Here is a 24,257-nt window from a genome sequence, read left to right on the forward strand (position 1 = left end):
AGAAATATCACAACAGTAAATTTTTATTGAAGTTGTGTTTCTTTTGATAAGCTAAAAACGCAAGTCCGTTAGGAACGTCCAAAAGCTGTTGAAGTTAAGTTTGCGATTGTGGTCCACTACCACATGGGGATTGTGGAAGAATAGAAATTAGGTGCATAAGAAGACATTTTGACAGCTAATAACAGTTTCTGCAAGTCTTCTTCTCACTTGAATTGGATTGGTGTCCATGAAATTTGGGTGGTTATCATGAATTCCCTATCTTCTGTGTCACTTGAATTATGGGTAAATATTTAATTTGAATGTTCTTTTGATGAATATGGGTAATTTTTTACTAACTCGGTTCGTAGTGGATCCACCATGGGCCTATTTTTGGCTTCAGCTGATTCTGTCCATTGCACTAGTTGTGCAGCACCAAGTGGGGACTGCAGATGCTTCTGTAGATTGTTTGCTATGGCTATGGAAGGAGATAGCCTACCTACTGCAAATGACACAATCTTGACAAAATGAGGCTCTATGATCCCAATCCTGAAGGACTTAACACACCATGAGGGATCCAAATCTACATTTTTAGGCACATGAAACGAGCATTTACAAAGTAAACTTGAACATTCATCCATGAAAATTTTCACTCCATAATCTGACTTGAAGATCAGAAATGGGTAATCTATGTACCCTAAAAAAGGATCTGGGTGTAGACATATATACTAATTCAGGGGTCAAGAATAAGTCTTGGGTTTGAAATAAGGTTCGGCCATTGGACACCAAATCTGCGTCATCTTGAGCTACAGCTTCCATTCGTCGCTATCTCGTGAACCCACCACTGCAGATGAAAGTTCCCTGATAATTAAGCTCTTATCCAAGTTCTCAATACCGGAGTTTCCTCTTCTTCAGTACCATGTCAGCCTGATTCTGTTTAGCCATTAGCTCTATGGCGAGGCTGAGTGACACTGAGTTTTGATCTAAGGTTCAATCACTACAAGACCCAAGTTGAGCTGATCAGAATCGACACAATCAATGTCATCAAATTTGCCGGTGACGTTCTGCAAGACCCAACTCGCTCTGCACCAACGGCTGCAACTACTGCTTGAATCACCTGCATCGGTTGTTGATTGATCCACCAAACTCATCTGTTCAGTCATTCATCCCATCTTTTAATATTGATGAATAAGGTAACAATGAGCCCTATGGATCTCGATTCCATCAAAGCCTGCAAATCATGCAACTTTACGTGCTTCAATTGAAGAAACCAGCTCAAAGCTGGATTTTATTTTAACTTTGCATTTCATAAGCGATATGTAGAGTTTAGGTAAACCTAAGAATGAAAGTAAAGTAAAGAATAAATGAAATGCTTGTCCCTCTCAAAGGCGGGCCATAGACAGCAAGGTCTGTAATAATGCTTTTAGAAGCTTTGTTTGGAAATCAATCATCTAGCTGCCAAATGGAGACATAATGATAGTTGCTCCATGCATTGGCATGCAAGTGTAAATGATGGGATTAGGATAAACCAACTACATAGGGAGGCCTTATAATTAAATTTAAAAATAATATATCAACACATATTGAACCAGTCGAGTCCAAACTGACCCAAATAACTTTTGAACTCATTTATCACTTAGTCCAAAATGGTTAATCCAAATTATTTAATAGTTTCGTACTAGTTATTATATTTAATTTCAATTCTTTCAAATCTTTCGATGGAAAAAATTTGCGCCGCAAATCCGCAAGTAAGCAGCTGAAGTTAAAACTATCACACTCGGTCCCACTAAATTTTTACAACGTTCTCATCGCAACTGAATTCACGACAATTACTAATCAGGACCGTACCCTTGGATATTGTGGTTCGCTAGTATCTCGGGCGGCTCCACCTCGTCTCTCACGGGTAACCTTTTCCTCGCAGGCCCACTAACTCCGCATAATTTGTCTGACCCAAAGTGGCTCTGATACCAATTGAAACAATCGAGTCCAAAATGGTCCAAATAACTTTTAAACCCATTTTTCACTTCGCTCAAAATAGTTAACCCAAATTATTATATTTAATTTCAAACCTTTCGATGTGGGACGGATTTACATCGCAAATCCGCAAGCTGAAGTTGCTTACTATCACATATATTACGTTTGAAAAATATTTATTTCACATATAAGAATTATTTTTTAAAAAATCTCATAAAAGAATAATTTTCAGTAATTTAAAAATGAAAAAATATTTCAATAGAAAATTATGAATAACAATTACATTAATAAAAAAATATTATTATTTATAAAATTAAAACATAAAATATAATTATAATTAAAATATTAAATTAAAAGGTTTATATCATAAACATGCGTAAATTTCAAAACTAGTAGATCATTTATCTAAAAATTTCAATTTTTTTAATAGCTTGAAAGGGTTTTGCCTTTCTTTTAAGAAAAATACTATTTGGAAAATTTGTATGATAAGCACCTTTGTGGACACATAATTTATAAAGTTGCTTTAGGAAACATGAAAAGAAAAGAAAAGAAAAGAAAACTCATAATTTGATACACTTCAATTATTTTTTCAAAAGAAATTATATCTTAAGCTAAATATTCGAAGGTAAAAAAAAAAGTAAACGAATAAAATTATAATAAAAAAATTCCCTTATAATTTTGGGATTTTTCAAGTCAGGATGATTACATCCTTGCCAAAGAATCAAATATTTCATTGAATATTTTTTTTTATTATAATTATAGGTCCACCTCATATAAATTTAAGACTTCTCATCCTCCACAACTGCAATTAGGTGTTGGTACTTGATAAAACTATTGAATTAATTGTAATTAGGTATGATAAAACTATTGAATTAATTGTAATTAGGTATTTTAAACTACTTACAGTGGTTTATACCTAAATTATATTTAGTTTCTGAGTATTGTGATTATTAACAAGTCAGTTCTTATATTTTTAGAAATATTTAAAACGTCATTATTTTTTCTCTCCGTTAATGAAATAGTATTTCTGTCTATTTTTACCGTTAAAAATATAACAAAATACTAAATTACCCTTTCTTTTCTCTTCTTCCTTCTTCTTTATTCTTCTTCTTCATTATTATCATCTTCTTCTCCTTCTTCTTTCTCTTCATCGTCTTCTTCTTCTTCTTTTTCTTTTTCTTCTTTTTTGAGGAGAATGAAAGATTATTTCATTGACAGAAGAAACGATAAGGACGTTTTAATAGATCTGAGAAAAAATAAGGATATTTTAATAGATCTGAAAAAATATAAAGACGTTTTAATAGATTTCTGAAAATATAAATACTGACTTATTAATAATGCCAATATCTAACTAAATAAAAAGTTTTATTTGAGAGCAAAATTAAATTTTAAAAATTTTCTTTCATCCATCATCTATTTTAACAGAAAAAAATGATAAAATAGACGAAAAGAAAAAAATGACGTTTTAATAAATTTTTAAAAATTAACAACTTATTTATTAATAATAATACATAAAAACTAAATAATAAATATTTCTTATATTTAACTATCTTAAAAATTAATTCAAGAGAAATAAGCGTTCGAATACAAGCATGTTATCCCTATATCAAATTTATATGGAATTCAACCACTATAATTTCTTACAAATCATTAAAATTATTTTATTGATAAATATGTAATAGCTCAATTTTTTAGTATTAATTATTTATTTTAATATAAAACGTAAATTTTATTAAAGTTTAGATATAACTTTTTTGAAAAAAAATATTTCATCAATCTATTTTTGACGCATATTAAAAATATAATTTTTTATTAATTTTTTAATTATATCTATTATAAAATATTAAATTTTATTCAATATTAAAAGATATTTTGAATATTTATTATATTAAAAATAAAATAGAATTATAATAATTAATTTATATATTAATTACAATATAAAAAATAATAATTTTGAGACTATTAAAAAAGTAGATAAAATTTATAAAATTAAGTGATTAATACTATATTTTAAATATTTTTTTTATATATATAATTTCAGAGGGTCCAATGCCCCTTTATACCCAGTGCGGCTCGGCCACCGTCCACGAGGAGTGCTGTGGATGCTATTGGGCTTAGGATGAGTGCGGTTGGCAATGGATGGAACGAAAGATTGGATTTTGATGGAAACTTAGAAACCTAATCCTCAACTCAGAGACTGTGCATTTGAGGTGGCATAGCCATTAGCCTCATATCATAGTCCGCATTGCTACTTTATAAAGCTTGTCTCAGGTAAAGGACGCTGTTGCCACTGTTGCTAGTCGTGATGACGATGAGATATTGCCAAACTATTTTTGACCATTTGATTTAGTTTTTTTTTATTTTAATATTTCTAATTTATTGCCACAACAATAACTACTAAACAATATTTACGAAAAATATTTCAAACGTAAAAAATATAAAAAATATTTTTTATATATTTACTGTATGATTTGTACCGAACTAATCCCTTTTTTCTTAATGCAATACTATTTATCTTTCAATGATTATAATTTTTATGTTTTTAAAAATTTATTAAAAGCTTTTTAATTTTTTTATTTAGTGTTAGTTTTTAAATAAAGTTTAATATATTTAGCAAAATTTCAAATAAATAGCTATTTAATTTTAAACATTTATTGGTTATTTTATTTATCTAATAAAATTTGAGTATAACCATTTTAGATTATTAAGAAAAACTTCACTCTCAAAAAAATATTAAATAAAATTTAAAATCATAAAATTATGTTAAAGTAAATATTATTTACCTAAATATATTTTTTTAAAAATTGGTTATGAACAGTGTGTCTATCTAATTTTCATTTTTATAATATAAACAATAATTTATTCCCTTTTAATAAAACTTACACATTAATCTATATATATTTTTAAATTTTATTTTACAAAATAATAAATTAATCTCTATAATTAAAATATAATTAAATTTTAAAACTAATTTTTTTATATGTATTAAACTGTAAGAATTAAAGTATTAGAATATTTAATAAAAATTAAATTATAAATGAAATAAAATAAAATAAAATAATTCTATGCCCATTTTTTTTCCAAATACCATGACCAAACTTTACACAAAAACTAGATTATTTATTTTATGACCAGGGTGGGGTGGGGAGCCACACAAGCCTGTCTCCTGTTCCATGTCCTAGCATGAAGTTAGCCGATAAGATGTGGGCCCTGCCCAATAACACAAGTAACATGAAGCGGACACGCTTTTAATTTCTCAATCCCCATCATACTCCATCTTATGTTAGAACTCTTTGATAATATTAATTATTTTAATAATTATTAATTATTTTAAATACATATTAGTTATAAGAACATTATAAAAATATTAATATTATTTTATATAATGACAAATAAAACATTAGATTAAATATTTCTATTTAATTTTATATATTTAATTAATATTAAAAACTAAATATTATTTTAGTAATTATTAGATATATTTTAATATAAAATAGAGCTTATACTATATCATCCGATGATACCCACCAAATCATTCCTCTCTTCGATAAAAAAATCATTCCTATCTCATTCTCACGTGTATCCTTTCCCCACGTGTGACCATATCTCTTACATTAGATTCTCACCAATTGATCTGCTTGAGCTTGCAAAGGTTGACTATCCTAGGGTAACTATCTTTAGTTTTCAATGCCAAATAAAGAATTGCTTCAGTTTGAATTTTGATCTCTCTGGTACATCAACTTTTTCCTTGTTAGTTTAATGCAGCTGATCTGATCTGGTCTGTATTCTATCTTAACTAATTAAATATATTACAAAGCTCAATATTTATTTATTAATATATACACAATAAACTAATGCCAAGTGAATCAGTCAAAATAATAAATATATTTTTATTTTTAAATTTTTATATAAAAGCATCAAAGTTTGTCCATACCCTTAATTTAATAAAAAAAATTTTCAATTTTTATTATTTATGATAAAAAATATTATATATCATGACTGAATAATTTCTCTTATCAGAGTAAAATATAGCCTCTGAAAAAGAATACGAGTCTAAAATTCATCGAGTCACATATGAATAGATCGGTTCAACATTGCATGATATAGTCCTGTGATGAGAAGCGGACCAATATTACGTGATACAATTCCGTAATGAAAAGTAATGAGAAGTGGACATCCGATGATGTGACAGAAAATAAGAAAAATGAGCTCAGTTACTTTGCAGTCCCACCAAATATATGCAGTAGAAGGATTAAATGACCGTTTAGCATGGTGTGATGCACTAATCCGTCTGTATGTACGGACTGAATGACAGAAACAGATGATACTCTAGTAGGAAGCTAGTTATATCATTAAAGAATAAAAGGAAAAAAAATTAAAGGGGAGAGACATGATCTTTTCTGATTAATTTTACACATCGTAATATATTATTTTTTATTTTTTAAATTTTAAAATATCATTATTTATTGAAAATATTAATTATAAAAAATATAAATTTTTGCATATTTAATCAAATTTATCTTTTTGATAAAAAAAAATAAAGACAACATATGCCGACGTGTGGGAAACAAACAACGCAACCCAACAAGAAGAAGAAACTTGACTGCAACTCCTAGGAGGACGACCAGGCTTCACTTCTTTTCTTTCGCCTTTCGTTTTCCTCGACATTTATTTTTTAACAAATTAATATAACACTCCTAAAATTTGTTAATATTAATTCTAATTAATTATATTTTTATATTTTCAAATTTAAGAATAAGCAGTCCCACATGATAAAATGAAGATTTTAAGATGAAGGGATTAGTTTATTAATAAAATTAAAGTGTGAGGATAAGATGGTTTGTTCGTTAAAGTAAAGAGGTTGATTAGTTATTATTTACAAATGTTGGGGTGTGATAATAATTTACCTTTTCTTCATCCCTTTTAATAAAAGAAAAAAAGAAAAAGGCTTTGTCCTAATTAACAATTAGCATATAACCTCCACTGCCGCTGTGTCTCGGTCGCTCCATTTCTCTGGGGTTTTTCAACGATAAGAAATACCGAGCTTCCATTGTTATGGCCGCCTGAGCAATTTATCCATCTTCCTTCTCTCTAGACCTCTTTCTTCCTGTCGCTTAATTAATCGTTGGTTAAGGTCAGTTTGTTTTCTTTTCTTTCTGTTTTCTGCTTAATTATGCTTAATTTCATCATAGTCATTTACTTCTGCCTTTTTATCACTCTGAAATTGATTAGTGTTTGTTTTCTTTTCATCTCTCTATCAATCAGCGATCAACTTGATTTGAGTTTTTTTTTTTACTGAAGGCAAAATACTCAGGCTTGAATATTACTATTTTTGCCTGCAGATCACATCTTTGCCGTTTTTTTCCTCTTTTTTTTATTCCTGGTTAAAAGAATTTGTGCTTTTCCCTTTTTACTTTGATTTTTTTTTCAGAGCTTTTGTAATTTATGGAATTCATTGAAGTAACTGAATGATGTTAAAAACTCTTGGCAATATTAATTTGTAGCATCTGCTTGCTGTAAGTGTTAATGTTTAGTAGTTTATAAGTTTTTATGTTTATAACTGCCTACTGGAGTAATAACGGTAGCCTATCAAGTACAGAAAATTGGATCTTTATCCAATATAGAAACATGGGGTTTTAGCTTTTGCTCCTGGAAAGGTTAAAAACGTATGCTTTGAGCCTGTTTATAGAGGTCAAGTTTTGTTGGTAGAGGTAAAGAGCGAACTGCTATTCTTTTTGGCAATCCAGGCTAATTGTGATTCTTTAGACATCTGCGTATCGGTTTATGAAAGGAAGACATATAATACCTTGAATGCTCTAGTGTGCATTTTTATTTTATTTTTGGGTCTGCAATGTTGAGTGAGGACATTTTTGTTTCATCATTGAGTGTTCTATCTTGAAGTATATTTTTTATGTTGACCTGTGGATAAGTTGAATGCCGTCCTCTGGTTTCAGTTTTTAATACTTCCAACAACTCCTTGTAATGACCTTGCTTTGTTGATCTAGACATGCTTCAGTAGTTGCCCGTAGCTTTATTTGTTGTTAGTTTTGCATGCTTCTTTATGGTCAGTATTCTGGAGTTTGTTGCTGCTTTATTGGAATAGTTATTTTGGGTCTTGTTTTGTTCTTTGTATACGTGATATGGCAGTAGAAGTGCTTTTCAAGGATGGATAAAAATGAAGATACTGGTAGCCCTGGTTGGAGAGCTTCACTTTTCTTGCAGACCACAGAAGATGTTGCACGAACTGTTGCAGCTGCAGCTGCTGCAGCCACTGCTCCTCGTTCACCACGTCCCTCTGTAGTATTTTCTTCAAAAGACGATCAAGGCTTTAGCCAGTTTCAGAAGCTACAGCGCCATGTTTCGAGAGTGCTAAAAGGCTTCTCATCTCCTCCTCCTGAAGTGAAAGGTGGAACTTACAATCCTGAAGTTCTAACTAGCCAAAAGCGTCAATGGGCTAAATTTCAGTTGCAGTACTTGGTATGCTGTTTTCTGTTGAAGTGGGATTCTTTATTGAATATTCTTTTGTATGCATGAAAAATTTTAGCAGGCATTTTAACCAGTTTTTATTGTACTAAGTTAATATTTCTACTTCCTTACTGCTTTCCTTCAGTATTTTACTGCACCAAGTGCTAAAATTTAAGTTGAAGTCATCGGGCATACATGCTTGATAATACATTAAATGGACATGTCTTGCATTCTTTTGTCGTGGTGCATTAATTAATCATTGAACAAGCTGAAATTTTGACTTGTAGCGTTTTCTACCATCTGCGTTATTTGAGTGTGCAGGATCATAGGTCTTTAAAGGAGCCATCAAGGCTTTTTGAGAGCATGGTAGTTGTTGGACTTCATCCTAATTGCGATCTTCAGGCACTTCACAGGCAATATGTTACTCGAAAATCTGAAGTTTCTGGAAGATTGCAAGGTTCACTTGGTTCTCAGAATCAGTCTCGTGTAGAACCCATTCTTGAGCCTCAAGTGACTACTTCCGCTTAACATAATAGCAAATCCTTTTTATGTGTGGAAATTGCTATTTCTTTTTAACCTTGTTTATTTTATATTATCAGGTCTTATTTGTTTATCCTCCAGAGAAACAATTGCCTCTCAAATACAAGGATCTCATATCATTCTGCTTCCCTGGAGGCCTGGAGGTCGGAAATATGCTTACTGGGTTTTGTAGCCTTCTTTCCCCCTGCTTATACATATTCTTTAAAGATTGATGTGCTCTTGAATGGAAATGGATCTGAATTTAGGTAATTGTGAATTTAGGTCCATGCTGTTGAGAGAACTCCTTCAATGAGTGAATTGAATGAAATTCTTCTTGGTCAGGTATCTGCACTACAATCTTATATGGAATTCTCTTACTATTGATGAATTAACGCTCGGTTTATTTCCTTGAACCTTTTTACCTAGTAATCCTATTCGTAGTTCTTATAGTACATAGAATCAATAAGTTCTAGATATAGATTAGAGCAAGCTGATACTTTCCTCTCCTATTGGAGTGATTTTCTAGGCTGTATTCTCCACCAAGTGCAATATATGTGCTTAAGTTGACAATGATATATTTCAATCACTTGGGGTTGGTTACAAAAGTTTCCTCATTCGATGTCATTTAACTTTATCTGAATCTTTTTCTCTTATGTTCCATTGCATCTCTCAGTTGTTCCCGTTGAATTCCACATCGGTTTGAAAAAGGGTAATGTGCCTTTTATATGAGCCATAGGCACTCCTCTTCTTGAGCTAAGTTTTAGGATGAGTTAGGCCTGATCCAGATTTATCTGGTATTAGGCCTTTGTAAATATGTCATGTGTAGTATAATTCTGAGTGTGAGCAGTGTGTTGAATCCTACATCTGTTTGGGATCGGTTGGGATAGAGGGAACGTGCCTCTTTTATAAAGGTTTTAGACACTTTTCGCCCTTGAGCTAGTTTTTCGCTGTTAAGCTAGCTTTTGGTGAGTTAGGCTTGATCTAAATTTAACATGGTATCAAAATCTCTCATCAATGTTGATGTTGGGCTTTCCATCAATGTTGAGCCTCCTGTCGATGTATCACGCCCCAGTGTGGTCCTGGACGTGAGCTGCGCGTGAGGGGTATGTTGAATCCCACGTCGTGTAAAAGGGGCCTTATATGTTCCATAAGCCTAACTCACCCTTTGAGCTAGATTTAACATGGTATCAAAGCTGCCACCGATATTGGGCCTTCCATAAATATGTCAATCTCTAGGATCAATCCCATGTCGGTTTGGGATAGAGTTTGGGACAGGGATAATGTGTCTCTGTTTTAAGCACTTCTTCGTTTGAGTCCATTTTAGTTAGTTTTTAGGGTGAGTTAGGTCTAGCCCAGTGAGTTAGGCCTGACCCAAATTTAACAATTCCTAGAGGATGAAATGTTTCTGCAAGAAAACACACTCTAAAGTTACTAATGCTCTATTTATGATGCCAAGCATGCATGTTATGTCACAATTATCTCAGTTGCAGTGAATTGTTTGCAGGAGCACCTTAAACAAAGTGACCTGTCATTTGTATTCCGGTTACAGGTAACTTTCAAATATTGTGCTACTTCCCCTTTGTTTAACAAAATTACCCATGTGAATTTCTCTGTAATCTGTCATCTTTTTGAACCCATTTGGACCATGATAGTGGCATTGCACATTTTATTTTTGGAACTGCAAGTTTTTCTTATCAATTAAATCTTTGTTTTTACATTGGGCTACAGTTTGACTTGCATTTCATGATTTTATATCTTCTTCTGAAGGGTTCTCAATTTTTTGTTGGGGTGAAATGCCCATGTTCTGTGTTAAGACTTTGACATGCTACTGCTTTTTTCAATATCTCAATGCTGTTTTCCTTTTGCTAAAGTTCTATTATGGTAATTGCTAACTAGTTCATATGGATAGGAAGAAGTTTGTTTTTTGGGCACTCCGAAAAGCCTGAAGTCCTTGCTATTGTTATTGCTTTAATCGAATACTGATTTGGAACTTTTTTGGTTTATTGATTGGGTGTTTCATTATAGCTGCTGCCAATTCTAGATTTTGAGAAGGGATGTTATTTGCCCATTTCGCATTTCTGTTTGTTAGGATGATAATTCAAATGCTCTACCTCTTTTTTTTTTTTTTTTTTTTTTAAATCTTCCCCTTTAACATCCACTTTTTGTTTCCTAGGTTGCTGATGATTCTACATTGTACGGTTGCTGTGTATTGGTGGATGAAATTGTGCAAAAACCCTCTGGCTTGCTTTCCATGATTTCAGATAAGCGCCCCTCCTGCTCATCTTTGAGCCGTTATGTACTAACCACACGCAGATGTTACTGCATCCTTTCACGGCTTCCATTCTTTGAACTGCATTTTGGTGTTCTGAACAGGTGTCATTTATTTCTACATTATGATTATTTTACCTCTTTTTCCATTTCCCTCAACTTTATCTTTTGCTCCTATGTCCTATCATGTTCTAATGATATTTCTAATGGCCTTAAAATATATTATTCCTGGATTAACCATACTTCTGTGGAGATCCTACTAAAACATGATGTCTTAACAAACATGATTGACATCTAATGTGCAAATGGTTTTGGTTATATCATATCTCTGTTTGAAATTTCACAATTTGCTTGTAGCATCTTCACAGAAGAGAGGCTGGAACGGTTAACAAAAGACATTGGTGTCTTGGATTTGGAATCCTTGGAGGGTTATAGTGAAGAAGAAAATTTAGAGGACAATGTAGATGGTATATCACCACACTTTAGGGATTCAGGGGAAGTGCTTGATGGAGGAGCAGGGATTTTCCAATCAAGCTCAAGTGATTCTGTGCCTGGAGGTGTAGTGAATGATGGCAATGACCTGGAGCATCAAATTCCTGAGGAGCAGATTCAATTGTCAAACAAAGGGAATGAGGATAATGTTGTTCTGGTTGATTCTGAAACAGAGATAGGCATTCACAAAGAAGAATCTGGAGGTAGAAAGCTTGAAGTTTGTGAAATTGATGTGGATGATTTATCAAACAAACAAGCAGAAGAAAGACATTTACCAAATGCTGTTCTTCCACTCCTACGCTATTATCAATATGAAAGCTCAGAGTCTTCTTCAAGGTAAATTTCCATTTTTTGACAATTCATACACATTTGTCAAATTTCATTTGGGAATGAAGCATACACTATTGTTCTAATGCCTTGAGTATATTTATTTTGAATGCTTTGTGGTCAACGGATTTTTTAACAAGGAATATAGCAGATTAAGAGCTTTAATTTGATGTATGAAAGTGTTGACTTATTTGCTAATCCTAATTGATTCTAGAGATTTGATTTGATTTGATTAGGATCCTTAATTATCTCTGTAATTATTATTTGATTATTTGCTTCCTGTTTAGATATGATTCTTTGTGTATAAATAGCCATGTAGACATATTGTACAAATCAAGAGTGAAATACAAGAATACTCAAAATTTTCCCAAAAATCTTCATGGTATCAGAGCCTTTTTCCTGATTTTTTGGGTTCAAATTCAATTTTTCCTCTTTAGGGTTTCAAAACCCTAGATTTACTTTTTTGGTACTAACCCATTTAGGAGCCCTTCACTCTCTCACCGCCGGCACCAGAAGAACCGCCGGACTGCCGCCGGCCGACCGACCTGCTCCGACGCCGGAAAAGCTTGCGCGTGAGGCTCACGCGCCACCTCTTCTCGGCGCGTGACCCGGCGCTTCCTGGCGCGTGACCCACCGTCTGTCACTGCTTCGCCGCTCCGATCACTCCGGCGACGATTCCGACCATCTTCCGGCCTTCCTGTGCTGTTACCCGGTCTTTTTGGTGAATCAATTGGGCTCTCTTGTGTGTACAACCTTGGGTACCTCATATTCTTTCAGGGTTCATAAATCTTTACTATGGCAGAAGGTAAAAGGGTCTCGATTCCTAACTTTGATAATCCTTCCTTGCAAATTAGTCCCATAAAACTTGATGGAACCAACTATCTTGCTTGGTCAAGGTCTTGTTTGTTGTTTATCAAGGCTAGAGGGCTGCAGGGTTATGTCACTGGTAATAAAAAGCAACCTGATGAGCGTGATCCAGATTTTCCTCAATGGGACTCAAATAATTGTCTTGTTATGACATGGTTACTGAACTCGATGCAACCTAATATCTCTAAGTCCTATTTGTTAATTGATACTGCTGCAAAAATATGGAAAGCTTTGTCCTTAACTTATTCCAAGATTGGGAATGATGCCCAAATTTATGATATTCGGAATAAGATTCATGGTACTAAGCAAGGAGAAATGACTATCTCCCAATTTTATTCTGAGTTATGTGGCTTATGGTAGGAACTTGATTACTATCAAGACTTTCAGGCAGACTGCACTGGAGATACAGTCAAATTTCAGAGAATGATTGAAAAGGAGCGGGTCTATGATTTTCTTGCAGGGTTGAATAATGAATATGATCCAATTCGAGTCCAAGTGTTGGGAAGAAATCCTTTTCCTTCTCTACAAGAGGCCCACGCTCATGTTCAACAAGAGGAAAGTCGTCGACATGCTATGCTCTATACTGCACCAGTTGAAAAGGCTGGGTTGACTACTAGTTTGAGCACACCACAGCCTCCTACTTCTGAGAAAGATCAATTACACTGTGACTATTGTGGGAAACCGAGGCATACCAAAGAGACTTGTTGGAAGTTACATGGTCGTCCCACTAGAGGTCGTGGAGGAAAACGAGGTACCTCTAGAAATCAAGCTAATTTAGCAGAAACTGTGGAGGAGCCTTTTAAGGAGACAACAACGACTGAGTTTCTTTCCGCTAATGAACTTCAGAGTCTCAAGCGCCTCTTGTCTCATATTGACACCTCTTCATCCTTTGGTGCCACATCTAACTTTGTAAAGTCAGGTAATGCTTCCTCTTTTAATAATGTTCCATGGATTATCGATTCTGGTGCGAATAGACATATGACAGGCTCTTCTAAAGGCTTTCTCAATTATTCTCCTTCTCTAACCAAAGATAGTGTCAGAATTGCTGATGGCTCTTTTACTCCAATATCCGGAACAGGTTCTGTTATTTGCACATCCAACATTAAATTATCATCTGTCCTTCATGTTCCCCACTTTCCTGTCAACCTTTTATCTGTCAGTGCTATCACCAATGCCCTTAGCTGTAAACTTGAATTCTTTCCTGATCATTGTGTTATTCAGGATCTTCGCACAGGGAAGAGGATTGGCAATGGTAGGCTGCATGATGGCTTATACATGTTGGAGAGTGATCCGGGTTCTTCGATATCTCAAGCTTGTTTTGGAGAAAATAAGGATGTCAATCGGGAAATAATATAATGGCACCGGCGATTAGGACATCCATCATTTTTTGTCTTAGAAAAACTTTATCCTGATTTGTTTGCTAAAACCCAGTTTGGCTCTTTATTTTGTGATGCTTGTGAGTATGCTAAACACACTAGAACATCCTATCCTTTGAGTCATAATAAAAGTCAAATTCCTTTTGCAACTATTCATTCTGATGTTTGGGGGCCTACTCAAACTGTCTCCTTATCTGGTAATCGATGGTTTGTCACCTTTATTGATTGTTGCACTCGAATGACTTGGGTCTATCTGATTAAAGCTAAAAGTGATGTTTTTTCTTGTTTTCAATCTTTTCATAAGATGATTTGTACTCAATTTAATACTAAGGTGAAAATTTTGAGAACTGACAATGGAAGAGAATACATGGATAGTAGCTTTTCTGCCTATTTGGAGAGTAATGGGATAGTACGCCAGACTAGTTGTCCTTATACTAGTGCTCAAAATGGCGTTGCTGAGAGAAAAAATAGACATCTATTGGAGGTAGCTCGATCTCTTATGTTCACCATGAATCTACCCAAAGCATATTGGGGAGATGCAGTTCTTGTATCTGCTTACCTTATAAATAGAATGCCTCTCAAGACCCTTGACTTTATGAGTCCTTTGGCAGTTCTACAAGGGAAGAATTCATACGTTGTTCCACCAAAAGTATTTGGGTGTGTTTGTTTTGTCCATACTAGAACGGCAGGGAAATTGGACCCCAAGGCCCTTAAATGTGTGTTTGTTGGGTATTCTCCAACACAGAAGGGATATAGGTGTTATCACCCTCCCTCTAGAAAATACTTAGTCAGTATGGATGTTACCTTTCGAGAAACTGAACCCTACTTCAATACCATCCACTCACCTCTTCAGGGGGAGAATAATGAGCAAGAAGAGGTGATCCAAAATTGTGTGATTCCGGATAATATGGTTCAACTAGAGAGTTTGAGTTCTAATCGACAGGGGGAGATGTCCAATCAGGGAGGAAGAATTGGTCGTTTGGACAAGCCAGATTTGAGAAGGTATTCAAGGAGAGACAAGGCAGAAGAAGCCATTATGCAGTCTACTCAGAGTCAAGAATCTTCTTCTGGTGAGTTATCCACAACTCTTGAATGCTTCAATGATTTAGATAAACCGATTGCACAAAGAAAAGGGGTCAGATCTTGTACTAAACATCCTATTTCTAACTTTGTTTCTTATGAATCCTTGTCTCCTTCCTATAGAGCCTTTGCCTTGTCTATTTCCTCTGTGTCTATTCCACAGGATTGGAAGAAAGCTCTTGCAGAACCTAAATGGAAGGAAGCAATGATTGAAGAGATGAAAGCATTGGCTAAAAATGAGACCTGGGAGCTCGTCACTCTTCCACCTGGAAAGAAACTCGTTGGCTGTAAGTGGGTGTTCACAGTGAAACACAAAGCTGATGGTACAATTGAACGATTTAAGGCCAGATTGGTTGCTAAAGGTTTCACCCAAACCTATGGAGTGGATTATCAAGAGACATTTGCCCCAGTTGCAAAAATGAATTCAATCAGAGTTCTGTTATCTTGCGCGGCCAACTTGGACTGGGACTTGCAACAGTTTGATGTGAAGAATGCTTTCCTCCATGGAGATTTAGAGGAAGAAGTATTCATGGAAATTCCTCCTGGATTCGCTGATGAGAAGACACAAGGAAAGGTGTGCAAGTTAAAAAAGGCTTTGTATGGGCTAAAACAATCTCCCAGAGCTTGGTTTGACAGGTTTAGCAGAGCCATGATGTCCTTCGGTTACCAACAAAGCAATGCTGATCACACTCTGTTTATCAAACATCATAAGGGTAAGACCACCCTTCTTATTGTGTATGTTGATGATATAGTGGTGACAGGTGATGACAAAGAGGAAATGGCTCAACTAAAGAGGTTGTTAGCTCAGGAATTTGAAATCAAAGATCTGGGAAAACTGCAATATTTTCTAGGTATCGAGGTGGCTAGATCAGAAAAAGGAATTTTCATCTCTCAAAGAAAGTACATTCTGGATCTTTTGGGAGAAACTGGTATGATGGGGTGTAAACCAGCAGAATCTCCCATCGAAAGTAATCACAAGCTGAAAGCAGGAACTGGTGAGTCCGTGGATATTGGAAGATATCAGAGATTGGTAGGAAGGTTGATTTATCTCTCACACACTCGACCGGATATAGCCTATGCTGTTAGCTTAGTCAGCCAATTCATGCATGACCCTCGCGAGACTCATATGCAAGCTGTACTTCGCATCTTGAGATACCTAAAGTCTGCGCCAGGGAAAGGGCTTCTTTATTCCAAACATGGTCATCTCCGAATTGAAACTTTTACAGATGCAGATTGGGCAGGATCTCTCGATGACAGGAGATCCACATCTGGCTACTGCACAGTTGTGGGGGGAAACCTTGTCACTTGGAGGAGTAAAAAACAAAGTGTTGTTGCTCGGTCAAGTGCGGAAGCAGAATACAGAGCAATGGCCCAAGGAGTGTGTGAACTCTTATGGTTGCAGAAGTTATTGGAAGAGTTGAGATTGTCCGAGAGAGACAAGATAACCTTGTATTGTGACAATAAAGCTGCTATAAGTATAGCACAAAACCCAGTCCAACATGACCGAACGAAGCACATTGAAATTGATCGGCACTTCATTAAAGAAAAATTAACAGACGGTGTCTTGAGCCTAGTTCATGTGACTTCTACTGAGCAACTTGCGGATGTGTTTACTAAAGGGCTTAACAACAAGATCTATCATAATCTGATTTGCAAGTTGGGCATGTGTGACATCTTTGCACCAACTTGAGGGGGAGTGTTGACTTATTTGCTAATCCTAATTGATTCTAGAGATTTGATTTGATTTGATTAGGATCCTTAATTATCTCTGTAATTATTATTTGATTATTTGCTTCCTGTTTAGATATGATTCTTTGTGTATAAATAGCCATGTCGACATATTGTACAAATCAAGAGTGAAATACAAGAATACTCAAAATTTTCCCAAAAATCTTCAGAAAGTAATAGGAGGAAAAGCCACTAGGAGTTATCAGAACCTGCTGAAGATCCTAATACTATGATTCTATAGCTTGACTCTATTGACTGAAGCATTCAGAGTAGTAGATTCTTGTTATCTGATAAACTTAAGGTGAATGGAAAGTCAGGGAACCTATGACGATCAATGAAGATTTTCCCCCCAACAAATATTAGGAATTAGAAGGGATGGTGTATGAAAAATCAAATAATTGACAAAAGTTATTTGGACATGTCATCTTGTAATAGGATTTATGGTTTTAGATGCTATCATATGCAGAGAAGTGACTAGAGCTTCTGGTTATGTATTACCTGTGGGCTGCATGATTTGCTTGATTGCTGTGGAAACACTTCATTAGTTTTATGTTAGGATATGTTTTTCTTTTGCCTGTGATTGTGATAAAATGTACCATTAAAGTTTTCTGGAGTTGAACATACAAAAGAAACTAGACCTGGGAGAATTAGGTTCAAATATCCAGAGTAGCATCATTTCTTCAGGATGAATGAAGCCTTGTATTCCTCATTAATTATGCCTTGCCTTCCTACTAGCCTCAGTGGCCAGTGCCTTGATTTGCTTAGCTTTTCCTCTTTTCTTTTTCATATACACTTTTTACGCTCATTATACTCACATGCTCACATAGTGGTGAATGTATGAGTAGCAATGAACAATTTGAACTGTAAGCGGCTCTGAAACTGCCTTTTATTCAGTTTCCAGGGTTCTCCTAGTGAAGGCCAGAACTTTAGGAGTGATATTGATGATACAGAGACAGAAGACACATCTTCCTCTGGCCAGGAGGATTCTAATGATCACCTGGATATTCTTGAATGGGCCAAGGTTTGGATATGTTCTTAGTAAAATTTTTTAAGCTTTAAGCCATTGCTCTTCTACCGCTTCTAACCGTTAATTTTCCAGGCAAACAACTATGGATCACTGCAGATAGTGTGCAAGTACTATCAGTTGCATTGTCCTTCTAGAGGTTCAACAATTAGATTTCAGCCTTTGGAGCATCTTAATCCTTTGGAATATCACAGACTAGATGAAACAGTTCTACATATTGCTGGCTCAACTATTGATTTGAGATCTTGCAATACAAGTCTGGAATTTGCTGAGGTAAATTCCGCAATAGTTTTTGCAGTCAGATAAATGTATTTCTTCCATTACCATGTGCAGTGACATTTTCTTTAATCTGAAACATTAATGTGCTTATCTTTGTTACTGTTCAAGGCATTGTGTATCTCAATGTTTTTGTTTATCAGGCACATAGTGCACTCTCGGCAGAGGAGGAAGCAATTGCACTATCAACATGGGCTGTTGCATGCATATGTGGATCCTTGCGTCTAGAGAATGTATGTACATGTTGAAGTTTTGAGTTTCCTTGAAACAACTTTTTATTTACATTTCTGTGCCATCGACTGTTGTTCATATGCCAAAATTTGATTTATTGCTGTCACAAGGAGGTAACATATCTAATATATTTATGTTTGCATCTGAAGTTCTGAACTTTTATCGGTGACTCTTTGTTCTTCATGGTTGTAGAAATGGGAGAACTAAATCTCTTAGGACCATAATTTGTATATTTGAGCATAGCCATTGATTTGGGAACTTCCTTTTTAAGTTAATTGCTTTATGTTGCTTTGCTTTTCCTGATGATATAATATTGATGCAATACCGTAAACATCCTTTTCCTTAAAATATGGCTTCATGAGTTCATGTTGATCATTTGAAATAGGGAAATTCATTAAATAACATGGATTTTACCATGTTCTTTCAATTGACTTGGTATTTGAACTATTGAAGTTGTATTCTAGTGAACATGTATACTCTTTGATTTGTTACCATCAAGTACTTAGCCAATGGAAAAAGTTATAATATGTTTTAATACAACCACAGTGTAAGGTCATAAAAGACCAGTTGTTCATTCTCAAATGTAAAATTTTTTATACAGTGAGGACAGAAATGCATGTTATTAATGTGCTTAGTATTGTGTTTTACTATGCAGGCATCGGGAAATGGGAATAGTATTAAAGAAGTAAAATGGCTTTCAGAAATTAAACATTACTATATTTTTTTAGTTAAATTGGTGCTCGGTAACACCAAAATAAATAATTAGGTTTCAATAGAATAAAATTTCAGTTGAAGGGTTTATAGCAAAAGGTTGAAGGGCTTCGCGATTGATTTGGCATATGGATGTGTCTATTTTGTATATTTTATAAAACATGACAATTGCTACTTAGTTTATCAGTTGATATATGATGATTCAAAACATATTATCCTTTTATTGCCATTTTTGAGATATTCATGAAAAACAATTTTGGTAATGATTCCCCTTACATGCAGGTGTTGACACTGTTTGCCGGAGCACTGCTGGAGAAGCAGATTGTGGTTGTTTGCTCTAATTTGGTATTATTACTGTCATGCCTCATCGGTCAAGTTGACAATGTTCTTTTTTGTTGTGATTCTTGTAGTTTTCCATATCACTTCCAAGTTGAGATAATTTTGTTGGACTAATGTTATGGATAACAACTAATTCTTTTCTGAAATTGAAAAATGCGATATATTTATCTCACCATTAATATCTCCCAGATCCAAAACAGCACTTAGAGTAGCTACATCCATTGTTCAATGTAGGCTGCATAATTGTGGTTTTAAGACAGCTTGGTTTGAGCTGAAATCAGAGAACCTTGTGCAATATTTGCACATTCTTATGTTTAATTTTTTAAACTATATCTTAAGAAAAACAAATAGAGTCTTTTACATAAATAAGTTTTAAGTACTTTGTTAATGTTTAACAGGGAATCCTATCTGCGTTGATCTTATCAATTGTCCCTCTAATCCGTCCCTATCAATGGCAAAGCCTATTAATGCCGGTATGATCTTGTTGTGGCCTGTAAGTTTTGTTGGATGATTTTGTTGTGGTTATGAACTTCATTAATTCTTTGTACAAATTTCCAGATTTTACCAGATGATATGCTGGACTTTTTGGATGCACCAGTTCCTTACATAGTAAGTATTTTTTACAGCCTCAATATATTTATTATTCTGAACTGCCCAATATCTCTGCCTGTTTGGAGTGGAAATACAGAATGTGGATCCACTGTCTGCTATGTTGTTCTAATTAATTTTTCTTTTACCTACTCAATGTAGGTGTCAAATGGAGAATCAAAATCTTAATTTTGTGAGTTGAGAATGGAGAATTGAACAATTGGATAAAAAATTGGAAAATTAATTAAAAAATGATTGGTATTCTAAAAGAACAAGTAATTAAAAAAAATATAATTACATATTTTGATAACTATAGAATTATCATTTAGCTAATTAGAATTATGCTTTATAATAGAACAATATATTTTTATTAAATTATCTATTTTTATGTTATTCATTTAAATTTGATCAAATAAGTAAATAATAAAAAAGTATAACAGGCTAAATTAAAAGGTTAGAATATTTATAAAAATGTCATAATTTGATAACTATAATTAGAGAAGTAAATTCAAACAAAAAGAGAAAAAGAAAAATAAAAAGAAAGAAGAGGGAGGAAAAAAGAATCATTAGGGAAGAAAATAGTTCTGGAAAGTTTTGATGTGTAAAGTCATAGTATACATGAAGTGAAATCTTAAATTTTGATGCTACAGGGTCCAATAACTCTGTAGAAAATGAATAGATCGAAATGGTCAATTCATATCTATTCACCCGATTTACTATTCCGATTCTTCACAATTCAAGTACATTTGCAATTCACCCCATGGATTTGAATTGCTAGATGGGGAATCAAAGTTTACTACTAACAATGGTACTCAATGTCATTGGAATTGGATAGATTTGCTGTAAATCATATATTCTTGTCCTAGTTCAGTAGCTTTCAATATAGATTTTAACTATAAGGGAAATACAGCACAATATCTGCAGCATTCAACAGTTATATGTCATGTTGGATCTATTGATTTTCATGCCCACTGCCATTCTCATATACTTATGAGTTATTAACTTTTTATTGACCGGCTTTATAACCAATGGGTTATATGTATCTATAGGTTGGTGTAAAGAACAAAACCAGTGAAGTACAGTCAAAATTGAGCAATACCATACTGGTTGATGCTAACAAGAACCAGGTTTGCATTTTGATTTAGAGCATTTGAATTGAGCAATTTCATGAATTAATTATCTTGAAAAGATACCGAAGCCTTCTACTTTCTTTTCTCATCTTCCACCCTTTCTTATCCCCGTGGTCCAGACTATTGTTGTTGAACATGGCTGAAGGTTATATATGTCCAGAAAATTTGCTAGCATTTTAAGGGCATGCAAGTCCATTACATGTTCATACAATATATTCTAAGTTTACTAATAGAATCAGCACTCATTTGTATCTATTTCGTTTTCTCAATAACTGACATTCACTGATGAACTATATTCAGCCCTTTATGTAGGATCAATAAATTTGTGAAACGGTATGTGGCTTTTAAGTCATTTGAATGAGACTAATAAGTTGGTTTATTATCTAGGACCCATCATATAATGTATGTGGTTTACACACTGTCTCTGAGCCAAGTATCTGATTTTTCTCCCTATTTCTGTGATAGGTAAAATCACCAACACTACCACAACTGCCAAAACACAAGGAGTTATTTTCATCCTTAAGTCCTTATCATGCAAAGCTTGTGGGAGAAAGTTATTTGGCAAGGAAAAGGCCAGTTTATGAGTGCACAGATGTGCAGGTTTGCTATTCTGCTTATTGTTCTTCTTTTGTTGTATGGATATATTGATGCTTGACCATACTATTTGTAAAATTTAACTAATTAGTGCTCTGATAATTATTGACGATTGCAGTATTGAGTTGTTCCTTGTCTCATATTTCTACCAAGCTTATTACCTATGCATGATCTGGAATTGAACTGGTTTTTTCAGTGTTTTATGAATGTTTTATCATTTTATGTCATGTAAATTATGATTATTTACAGGTTGAAGCTGCTAAGGGTTTTTTAGCAGTTTTAAGATCTTACCTGGATTCACTCTGCTCTAATTTGCGGTCACACACAATTACAAATGTACAGTCCAATAATGACAAGGTTTGTGTCTTTCCCATCAGAATGTTGACTTTTTTTTTAATAAAAAAAGTGATTCTAACTGTAATTCATGTCTGCTAGTCTGCTAGTCATAGATGGTAGAGTCTGTGACTAGTTATAAGAAGAAAATGGTTTACTTAATGGAAGAGAAGAATAAATCAGAAATAGACTTCATTTTTTAAAAAACTGATTTCTAACTGTAATTCAAGTCTGCTAGTCATTGATGGTAATCTTGTTTGTGACAGGTTATTGGAAGAAAAGGTTTGAGTTAATGAAAGAGAAGAAGAAATCAGAAAGATTATTTTAGTCAGAAAAATGATTCACTGTATTGTGTTATATATAGGTTTACAGTAATATAACTGCATTAAAATGTTAAAACTATCATTAAATGAAAAATTATACAAAGAGATTGGTAATGTTATTCAGAAACGTAGCAAAAACTAAAGAGTCATAATGATGCCTAGTGAACATTTTGTCAGATTAAGTTCTTCTTTAATTAACCTTGTAGAAGTATAATTTAACCTTTTTGTCCCACATATAGAAAATTATACGGCATCTGCTATGTGTGAGGGCAGAGGTCTTCAAATCATCTGGAATTTTGGCACATTATTCTTGTCCTTTTCATTTTGTGATATGGAATTGGTAATAGAAACACAGGAAAGCCAATCTCTTGGTGCTTGCATTATGCACACTGACTTGATTGTTAAATGGGCAGTATATGCATATAATGTAAAACTAATACTACCATTCCTTCTACTTCTAGGTGTCATTGCTCTTAAAGGAGAGTTTCATAGACTCCTTTCCTTATCGTGATCGACCTTTCATGAAGGTAAGTGGACTTTTTACTCTTTTTTTTTGGGTAAAAAAAGAGGGGGGGGGGGGGGGGGGTTAATTACAGCTACAAACTGGCTATAATTAGGCAATCCTCAGCATCCATAATGACAAAAAAATCACAGTAATAAGGAGTGTTTATAATACACTTCGTGGCTATTCTGGAAATTAATTAATATTGGTTGGGCAAATAAGCTCGTTTTAAGCCAATTTGGGAGTTCCTATTATCCTTGTTACTCTTTGAACTATGCAAAACAGTAGTAGCTGAAGAACACTGACATTTTCCCTTAATTGTGCTGAGCAGCTCTTTGTAGACACACAGCTCTTCTCTGTACAGACAGATCTTGTTCTCTCTTTTTTCCAGAAGGAATAGTGCTGCTATGCAAGGTTTGCCTGTAACTATATTGATCTGTTGTAACTTGAACACAAGTTCAGCATACTCATAAATATTTGGCCAATGGCCATTTAGTAAAAGTACACTATTGCTAGAAGCACCGAGCATGCCCCTGGTTCAGAGCTTGCCAAAAGGGGTGGGAAGAATGCCTGTGAGCAGTCTATGGGAGGTATAGTAATAGGAAAAAGTGATGTGTAATGTCACATATTATTTTATTTATATATTAGTGGAAATTTTGCTTAATGTGAAGAGGTGCTCTATTGATATGCATGAATATACCTATGCATTCCCTTTCGCAGCCATGTCCTTTTTCAACTGTAGATGTGAAATATAATGAAACTATGAACTGGTTTGCCTGATGCATAGCAATGAATCTAGAGTTTCTCTTGAAATGTGATTTTGGATATTGTTTTTTACTCATTTTTTTTTATAAAAAGGGAAACTGGGTAGGTTCCGTTTCCAATGTTAAGACCTTCCTTTACTTTGTCCACTGTGGAGAGTAATCCAATAATAGAAATTTGGAATTATTCTTCTGTTGTACTAATTTGTTGCCTCATTCCTAAATAGTTCCTCGTCTGTCTTGTTGGCATAATTCAGCACATTTCTGGAGCACTGCACCAGTAATTTGCCATAATTTGATAATGCAAACTATAAGCAAAGGCTATTCTTTAGCTTTCCATCACAGGTTAACCATAACTGGATGGTACAAGCAT

The 24,257-nt window shown here is 34.2% G+C and overlaps 1 protein-coding gene across 2 annotated transcripts; it reads left to right on the forward strand.

Moving 5' to 3' along the window:
- Positions 1–6,894: 6,894 nt before the first annotated feature.
- On the forward strand, positions 6,895–23,787 carry LOC110603584. Of its 2 annotated transcripts, none has more exons than XM_021741351.2 (19): positions 6,895–7,084; positions 8,101–8,427; positions 8,737–8,925; positions 9,015–9,098; positions 9,217–9,276; positions 10,439–10,483; positions 11,108–11,307; positions 11,560–12,030; positions 17,967–18,093; positions 18,172–18,369; positions 18,516–18,605; positions 19,597–19,659; positions 20,052–20,126; positions 20,212–20,262; positions 21,291–21,368; positions 21,837–21,971; positions 22,215–22,322; positions 23,083–23,148; positions 23,455–23,787. In XM_021741351.2, the coding sequence occupies exons 2-19, from the start codon at positions 8,116–8,118 to the stop codon at positions 23,521–23,523; spliced, it is 2,421 nt and encodes an 806-aa protein (XP_021597043.1). In that variant the 5' UTR covers positions 6,895–7,084; positions 8,101–8,115; the 3' UTR covers positions 23,524–23,787. The 2 variants fall into 2 exon arrangements, with proteins under 2 accessions (XP_021597043.1, XP_021597042.1); XM_021741350.2 differs by having other exon boundaries at positions 6,896–7,084; positions 8,098–8,427.
- The last annotated feature ends 470 nt before the right edge of the window (positions 23,788–24,257 follow it).

The sequence above is a fragment of the Manihot esculenta genome, chromosome 16 (assembly GCF_001659605.2).
Source record: "Manihot esculenta cultivar AM560-2 chromosome 16, M.esculenta_v8, whole genome shotgun sequence".
Classification (NCBI taxonomy): Eukaryota; Viridiplantae; Streptophyta; class Magnoliopsida; order Malpighiales; family Euphorbiaceae; genus Manihot; species Manihot esculenta.

What these genes read in the sequence shown, in the direction of transcription:
- LOC110603584 (XM_021741351.2), top strand. Translation starts at nt 8,116, where the DNA reads ATGGATAAAAATGAAGATACTGGTAGCCCTGGTTGGAGAGCTTCACTT. An exon ending in CAAGTCTGGAATTTGCTGAG is followed by an intron (nt 18,370 to 18,515) that starts GTAAATTCCGCA and finishes TTTGTTTATCAG; the next exon opens with GCACATAGTGCACTCTCGGC. An exon ending in TGGTTGTTTGCTCTAATTTG is followed by an intron (nt 19,660 to 20,051) that starts GTATTATTACTG and finishes AATGTTTAACAG; the next exon opens with GGAATCCTATCTGCGTTGAT.